We start from the raw sequence: 9,309 nt of genomic DNA, 5'->3' as shown, positions 1-9,309 counted from the left end.
ATAGAGGATGGCTTGTGGCCCAATGTGAAGAGAGCTACCAGAGCAGCTTAGCTATTCTCACTCCTAGGAACGTGTATACATGCAAGAGTGAATAAAAGACAAACATTTCTCCTCAAACCAATTAGCTAGGGTAAAAGAGTTTTAATTAATTAGAATTATTATTTAATTATCATTGATAGAAACAAGATGCATATCGAAAATGAATCTTGCATTGTATCACAACGATGCGCATTTAATTTTGGCGTGGGAAGGTCTCATGTTTTTTCCTTCCAACGTGATGAGATGTCTGTTTGTTCAGTCTTAGTTTATTTTCTTCAAAATTTGTGATTTCGGAGAAACCAAACGACAAGTTTCTCAGTCACTCTCACCTTCCATGGTCTCACCTTCCGAGGGATTATTCAAATTCATTCTAAATTGAAGCCCTATAATCTCTTAGTTACAACTTAATGTCGTAGTAACAAACTCCAACTACACCCTGGCTACGTAGAAATTAATATATAAACTGGATGCATTTCAAATTAAGTCTCATAATGAGTTTATGAGGTTTAATGTATAACTATAAATCTATCAAATCTTCTCGCCAAATTAAAGGAGATGATTTCAATCACGCGGATTATTCATATTGAGCTAAAGAGCAAACCATAAGTGAATTGGACATCACATCTTTCACACAAAATTTACTTTAAGGCTTTATGCTTCTCACTTATAAACCGCTAAAAGTTAACATTATCTTTCAATATGAGACTTACTCACATATACTTGATATCAAAATAATTTCTCCTTCAAGTGTGAGTCCATCTCAAACGAAAGCGGAAGTCTCCAAATACTTGAGCCTCTAAATACTTGCACCGTCGTTTGGCCAATCAACGGGATTCGCCGCCTGCAGGTTACTAACATTGTCAAGAAGACTTTCGACACAAGGAGTCAGTCACCACGGTCAAACAATTATCGGCTCTGATATTACTGTTTGGCCAAATTAAAGGAGATGATTTAACTATGGGATCATCCACATTGGACTAAAGAGCAAACCACAAGTGAGTTGAACACCACATCTTTCACCTAAAACTTTAAGGCATATGCATTATGTTTATGGGTCATCTCACTTATAATTTGTTCAAAGTTATCCTTTTCTTCCAATGTGAAACTTATTCACACTTGATATCACTCATGTCATCAATATATTATTGGTAAAAATTTAGGTATATATTAATATTAATTAGGGTTTTGGAAAATGAAGTTATAGGAGACCGTCATTCCATGAAAGGAGAGGTGTTTTATTTTGAAAGACATGAAAAGGAAGCTTTGAATCATGTGAGGCAATTAATGCGAGGATAGCCTAGGGTTTGAATAGTACTAGTAATCTCCATCGAAATGAGCTTCATTTATAATAATCCCTACAACTTAATTGTATGTCAGGAATCTCATTAATATCGTGTTGGAGCTTCTATAAAATTTCTTTGCTTCACAACAATTATATTATTGTGTAATTATATAGGGTAGTAGCATGAACTTATCTTCCATTTGCTACTAATCGTTTTTTTTTTTCAAAATAATTGACTAACTAATCTAACAAACTGACATGACTATAGATATAATGTAATAACGATGAGCTGGGCAAGGCATCTTTGTGATTCAAATTACACATATAATGACATATTTATAAGCCGTTCTACAATTCTACAATTGATGCTAAAATTAGAATCAACTTTAATTTGGAGATAAACTTGCGAGTAGTTTTTGAGTTTCCGATTTAGAGGAAAGAGAAGTCAAAAATATGATTTTCATGATATGGACTATGGAGGATCTTATTCAAAGTTGTCTGTTACCAGGAAGATGAAGTAAGCGTTCAATTCATGATCGGTCTAAGATCATCACAATGCTATAAGCTGATTTGGGTCCTATAGAAGCGGGAAACAAATAATCACTATGCCTATGTAGGTACATGCATGGACGCTAGATATCTAGGGAAAAAAACACTGCTCTTTTTAAAAACATTTTAAAATTAATAATCCAAATCCAAATATGACTAAATAAGAACTTGAGTTGATCGTAGCTCAACAAAAGCTCTCACAAGAGCACAAAAAGTACTCATAATTTTTGGGCTAGATATGCTTTAAAACTCATGGAGATCTCCTCACTAGGCTACAAACAAATCACGCAAGTCGATTTGACAAAGCACTTTAATTTGAGATTTTTTTTTTGAAACTACTTTAATTTGAGATTTAGTTGTGATAAATATTGATTAGTTTAACTCACTCTCTCTATATATATTATAAGCCAATCTTTTTTGAGAGAATTATTTTATCCTTTTAATTTCAAGGATTTATCCTGGCACCTGCACTTCAGAGATGGCATTTGGATTTTAGATCGGATTGGTGCCATTAAATTTCAAATGACCATGGTCTCTTATCTATATATTGGTGGAAGCTTGTTCCATACCACGGGATTACAGATGATATATATCAATGTCATCTTCACCTAATTTGAAAACAGTCAGTCATAATAACTTTTTAAATTTAATACTATTAATTATTTATTGTTTCTTTTACTCTAAACTCCTCATATATTGGTGACATTTATCCTCCATACTCATGCATGCATTTACCTCTCCAATGTAACTTTGAAAAAAAAGAAGGCATTTCTATATAAATAACGACTATGTTGAGCTAATAACCAATGAATTGAGTCAAACTAAGAGAAGGAGAGAGTTAAATATGTTAGTGAAGTGATAACGTGTGTGCAATATTCAAGTGAATATTTGTGTTTTTTTGTGTGTCAACAAAACAAACATTCATGTTGATAAGCCTGCAGCTAGCTTCTTCCCATGTAGTGTAACTACCGGCCGGTGCTTTCAACGTCCTGTGCCCTTGACTCAAACAGGGCAACTAATTAACCACTCACTCTTAAAACAACGTGGAAGCCATACTTGTTAAACTTGCCTATCACATTAATTCCACTACTACTTTTTATTTGGCTAGGCGTAGTCAAAGATACCCTTTGTTTTATTCCCTCTCGCCCTTGGGAGACTAATCATAACCCTACCAAGTTACTCCACCATTTCATGCATCACAAAAAAAAAACATTTTTGTGAAACAAGCATTTCTAATTTTGATTTTTGAATATATCATTTGTTTAATGTTAGTTGATTGAAAAAAATTAAATGAAAATTAAGTTCTTAACAGAATAATATTCAAACACCCTACTTCTACCTCTGAAAAGTTTTTGACACTAATATTTCATTGGTCATAGTTGATTTTGCATATTATGCTTTAAATATGTACCTCTTACCTATTTTTTTTAGTGAGCCTCGATATGAGACCCTCAACATGCGCAACATACCATTGATATATGTAGATTGTAGTAGTTTTTGACCGTCATAACCTGCAAAATAATAAGAGAAAATGTGTTTCTGGCGGTTTGAAACTCTTAACAAAACCATCAGGAATCGCATAAATTTTCAGGTAAAAACTTTACGTCGATTCTTGTACTAGTTTGAAACCGCACAATATCTCATGTTAAATATTTATCGTTGGTTATGCTTGTACGAAAATCATTACTGTTTCTTTGTCCTGTCACGCCATGCACTTTACTGGTTGAGCATGGCAAAATAATTCCATTTATTAAGTCTAGATATTACAAACAAATAAAATAAGGGATAGAGCATGGTTGTCTAAAATTGCATAAGGCCCAATAACATCTTGGACGATCCAAATGTTTCACAACCAAGTGAATATCATGTTGGCTAACTCCGAAAACCAAAGCGAGACTCATCTCGTTTTAAAGATAGTTGAGTGGAACAAATCCATCACCGTACTAAATGACTGCAATCATCTTGAAAGTCGTATATAAAGACTGCTTTGAGGATCGATGCTCAATTACAACTCTTATCATGCCTATAACTAATAGTTTGATTGTTCATTTATATAAGTATTCCTTATTTTTCTACTTAAATATTCTTCTAAGATTTTAAGATTCTTTCTCTAATCTAGAAGTTAACTTTAATGTGATAATGTCTTTTGCAAGTACATCACGTCGTTCCTCACTAAGCACATTTGTGGATATTGCTAGTGCAACCATAACATTCAGCCTATATCCATCACACATCAATCAAATCATGGAATAACCTAAAGGATAAAGAAAAATTAAAAACAGAGAGCACTAAATAAGCCAACCATGAATTTTTATTTAATCACAAATTAATAAACTTCTTTAGTAGTTGAGTGTGATGTGACTTGAACCTCGATTGTAATACTAGTGCAGAACTTGCTCGTGGCTCCTCTTACACTCTCTAGCCATTATAAATACCCATAACACTCCCACTCTCAGTCTCATTATCCTCAGATCCTCTGTTTTGTGTTCTGTTAACTTCCTCTGTTGTAGATTCCTGCTTTTTCTCCCCAAACTAGCTAGTGTCTCTTTCTTCTCTGTTTCCAAAACAAGAAAAATGGGTGGGACTGGGAACTCTCCTTGTGCCTCATGCAAGCTCTTGAGACGCCGCTGCACAAAGGATTGCACCTTTGCTCCTTATTTCCCTGCTGATGAACCCCAAAAGTTTGCCATAGTTCACAAGGTTTTTGGTGCAAGCAATGTTAGCAAGATGTTGCAGGTACCTCATACTCTTTCTGTTCTCCACTCGCTTTCTTTTGATCATGAAAGTGGATACATAAACAGATTCATTTGTTAGTTGATCCATCATTTTCAGAACCAAAGAGAATAGAAAAGCTGAAATATTGGTAGCTGTTTTAACTTTTATGTTCTGCTTCTAACTAGCTAATGTAAGAAAAATGAAAAAAGAAACTTTTGGGAATGGTGTTTAAGGGACTTTACACAAACACACGTAGAAATAAAAATACAAGAATAGAAGACCGAGAAGTAAATGAGTAGAAACTCTTGGGAATGGTGTTTGTTAGATGTGTATTTCAGTATTTGTATGTTCAAGTTTTTTACTTAAAACATGACATAATGTTTTGTATTGCTATTGTTCTAAATGGTTCGTTTTCATACAATGATTCAGGAAATTCCTGTTCACCAGAGAGCAGATGCAGTGAGCAGTTTAGTGTATGAGGCAAATGCAAGAGTGAGGGACCCTGTGTATGGCTGTGTAGGAGCCATATCCTACCTGCAAAATCAGGTTTCTGAGCTTCAAATGCAGCTTGCAGTTGCTCAAACAGAGATACTCTGCATCCAGATGCAACAACATGAGCCAGTGGTTCCAACCCCAGAAGTTAATAACCCAGATCAGAAACCTTACTTTCTACAAGATGAATTCTCTCAGTACCTCAATTTTGGCTCTTCTAGCAATGTAATTTATGATTCTCTCCAGAGGGAGAACATCTATGGACATGACATGGTTTCTTGAATGAAATTTAGTCACTTGTTATTTGTTCTTAGCCCATGTACCTTCCTTTTCTTTTTTAATGATTTGCAGAAGTTATCTTCCATGCATATATGAAAATATGAAATGTGAAAAATAGAATCAAACGCGTAGATTAATTGATACAAAGTTGTTATAACTTAAGGCCTTAAGCATAGGTCTTGATTTTAAATCCGTGTGAATGTAGCTGCACTAAATACTTAATAGAGATAATTTTACTGCCCCTAAAAAGAAAAATCTCAATCAACTCGAAAGATACTTGTGTTTAAAAATAAAGTATGAAAAGTTCTCTGCAATTTTTATGATTTGTGGAGTTAGAAGGCATAGGAAGGTCTTTAATTTCTAGGGTCAACTCTAGCATGTGATTAAGTACTAATGAAGTAATATTGTGTTCTCTGAATCAGTAACATGTTAGACAAATAATTAAGGTGTTCTAAGTTAATGCAGCCAATAAGGCAAGGGTCGGTGGTTGGTTTAAAAAATGGCAAACATTCTGATAATTATGTAAACAATGACCACCTAGAAAGACAAATTTATAAGTCTAGTAAACACCAAAATGGAAAAGTGAGATGATTTAAGCCACGATTGCATGATTGTTTGCTACATGTGCTTGGAAAAATTTGGCTTTCCCCATAATTAGTTGTTTTTTAGAAATTTAGTGTATTCAAAATAATTCATTCATTTATGCTTAATTTTTCTAAAATATATCTCGGGTTTGAGTTTTATGTATGAAAAAAACCGTAGCTGAAAGAACTTATCCTATTAGTATGTGAATGTTCACGAATAGAAAAACCTAAAAAAATGTTAAGTAGTGATTGGAATTACGAAAAAATTAAAAAGTGTTTATTTAATTTCATTTGAAAGTTTACCAAAAAATCATTTGAAAAAAATCAACACGAGATGATCAATTTAGAGTAAAAATTTGCATTGTCCTGAGGCCGACGCTAATTTTGTTGACGCTATGATTTTCCTATTGAGTTTTATTTCGTTAGGTTGTGGCTATCAAGAATATGTTATGAAATGGTTTGCCTAAGTGGAACGAAGGAAGAATACAACCTTGTCCTTAGGCAACAACACAACGAGTTCTAAATGATTTGACCGTAAAAATGTACTTGCACAAAAAGGGACGACACACAATATATGGAAAGAGACAAATCTTAAGCCTATACGAATAAAATAATGAACAGATAGTGATGTGTTGCTCATTTATTGTCTTCTAGGCTAGAATTGTATCATTTTTATGCAAAAGGGGAACACTATATAAATTATAAGAATATTCTCGTGTTCTGATGTTAAATACATATGGATTTTATATAAAAGTGGGAAACACTATATATGAACTATAAGAATATTTTTATGTTTTAATGTTGAATACTTTTGTATGCAAAAGTGTGATTTTATACCGTCAAAGTATTGTAACCATGTCGATTATAAGATGAATATTAATCTATAGTTTGAATGAACTAATATTACTTAATGTGATTTCAATGAATTGAAAAATTTAATAAAGTGTTCTAGATATATAACAATAGGGAAAGACTCTCCTAATTAATAGTTTTAAATGCATTTACAAGGAACAAACTTTCACAATCACATGATGTGACAATGTAATTTCAGGATACTCAACCCCAAACAAAATAAGCAACATACTTGAATGTGGCTTAGTTTACTTGATGAACATGGATAGAACTACAACTAATTTTCAATCACCTGGAAATTAACAAAGAGATATTGGATGTGAATATTAATTATTAAGTAATGAAATTATCAAGTGAAATTGTATTTATTCAGATGAAAACTAATGAACATTTTGGATTCTTTCGTATTGCAACTTGAGAATTTGGATTCCTGCTGTTGGTGGGAGGTAGCACCAAAGGGGTTGAAGTTGGTTGTTCTTCTTACAGTTAGTGTGTGAACTTCATTAATAGGTACCCTGTTGCTGTTAGTTTTTTTTCTAATTAAATACAAAACCCGTGTAGCTGGGAGTTTTGGAATAATACAAAATTAGATTAATCATACTAATTTGGCCTTATTAGCATGGATGATTCCAAATCTTGGACGGCTATCTTAGACATGCCCCATTAGTTCAGTATCTCACTTCACCAGGAGATGGAAATAGACAAGTTCACCTTCTTGCTAACTTGGTTTGTCACTAATCAAAATGTGATTAATTAATTGTGAATATATATCAATGCCCTTTAATGGACTTGGTTGAGATGTGAAAATCAACAATTTTCAGAGGAGTTCTATCTGAGAGCATTCTCAAAGGATGTCGCCTGACGGCCTGAGGGATGCTTGTAAAGCGTTAATCGGGTTTGAACACTTGGTTGCTTATGGCCTAGCATATTGGTTTCTTCTGAACTGTTTGCCGGGCGCGATGCCTGACGGTTGGCGAGACTCGTTTATACTGGGTACAAGAAAAATAGTCCCTCGGCTCATATACATATGGTACTAAAGACGTCATTCCAACATATTAGAGAACCAATTGCAAGAGTTGATTGCTTCTCGGACAAAACCCGTGACAAATTGATCATTGAAGACCAACTGGCCTCCTCGAAGAAAGAAGGAACGCAATCCACATTCGTGAAGCGGTGACAAAACAAAGGGTCGCAATTAGGTACAATGCGAGGGTTGTCTCTTGTGAGTTCGTAGTCAGTGATTTAGCTTTGGTAGGAAAGCGTTAATCTGGTTTAAAGACTTGATTGGTTATGGCTTAGTATGTCACCTTCTCCCGAACTACCTACCGGCCGGACGCGGTGGCTTGATAGTGTGGTACATGGGCATATTTGGCAAGATTCGTATTTACTGAGTACTTTAACAATATTAGTTCTGAACTCTGGGCGTATGTGGACATGTGCGGCGAGAGGTATTGATAGATGCCCTAGGCCAAGTGGTGATAACTGACACCAACCATATACAAATATCATCTGGTACCAGAACAATAGTCCCTCAGCTCTGGGCATGCACGAAAGTTGATGTTGAGAGATGCGAAGACCCGTTCTTCGCCTGGTGATTCCTAAATAATAGGTAAATACTTGTTCGGCGAATATAGTTATCGGGTATCAGAAAACATATCAAATAACTTTTTTTCTTCTTTTATCTATAAAAATTAAAAATTACTTTGTAAAACGGTAATCAAATAGACATAAGTTCACAATTCCTCGTGCATTATCACATTCATGAATCCAAGCTTTTTACAAAGATCCGTTATAAAAAAGAAAATGACTCTTTCAATACTTTTTCCTTATAAAATTTGATAGATGCTTAAGTGGATATACCATTTTGATTTTTCAATCATATCCGCTAACCCTCTCTGATCAGCATACTGTGACAGAATTAAAAGATATTAAAATACAAATAACAAGAGTTGAATAGAACATGAAAATTAAGTTCATCACATGACAAATAACAATTAATATGAAATTCTGCCTCTTTGTGGAGACATGAAAGTAAGAGTACTGGAACCTCATTTCTTTTTTTCTGTTTGACGGTGGCTGGGAACCTCAGTTCTCTTTTGAGGGCTCGAGGACAGTACTTCCAAAAAGTAGCTTTGTTTTGGAATTCATATGCCACTGAGTCACTTTCTTCATTTCTTTTCCTTTGACTTCTCTTTTTTCCTTTCAGTTATTTTAATAAGTCAGAGACTCTGAGTAATTAAGATTTGCTAGCACTTTGCTTCAAAACCAAACAAATCAACATTATTATGTACAAAGAGAAAAGGTTAGACTTAGACCATATTCATTCTTCAACTTGAAGCTATGCATGCATCCATAATATTTTTTGCCTGCCGCCATGTGGATACGATCAAATTAATTTTGCCATGAAATCTCTTGGATATTTTAAATAAATGATATTTCAAAAGTTTTTTAAAAGGTTAATTTCAGTTAACCAGTAATTATTTTCTGTTTTGATTAATAATTTAGTGTTGTTAATTA

General features: G+C 34.0%; 1 protein-coding gene across 1 annotated transcript; it reads left to right on the top strand.

Annotated features, from left to right (window-relative positions):
- The first annotated feature begins 4,317 nt into the window (after positions 1-4,317).
- On the top strand, positions 4,318-5,390 carry LOC130733555 (LOB domain-containing protein 12-like). The gene is made up of 2 exons (XM_057585779.1): positions 4,318-4,606; positions 5,015-5,390. Exons 1-2 carry the CDS (start codon positions 4,445-4,447, stop codon positions 5,357-5,359), a joined length of 507 nt encoding a protein of 168 aa, XP_057441762.1. The 5' UTR covers positions 4,318-4,444; the 3' UTR covers positions 5,360-5,390.
- The last annotated feature ends 3,919 nt before the right edge of the window (positions 5,391-9,309 follow it).

Source organism: Lotus japonicus, chromosome 1 (genome assembly GCF_012489685.1).
Source record: "Lotus japonicus ecotype B-129 chromosome 1, LjGifu_v1.2".
Classification (NCBI taxonomy): domain Eukaryota; kingdom Viridiplantae; phylum Streptophyta; class Magnoliopsida; order Fabales; family Fabaceae; genus Lotus; species Lotus japonicus.
This window is presented reverse-complemented; position numbering and strand designations above follow the sequence as displayed.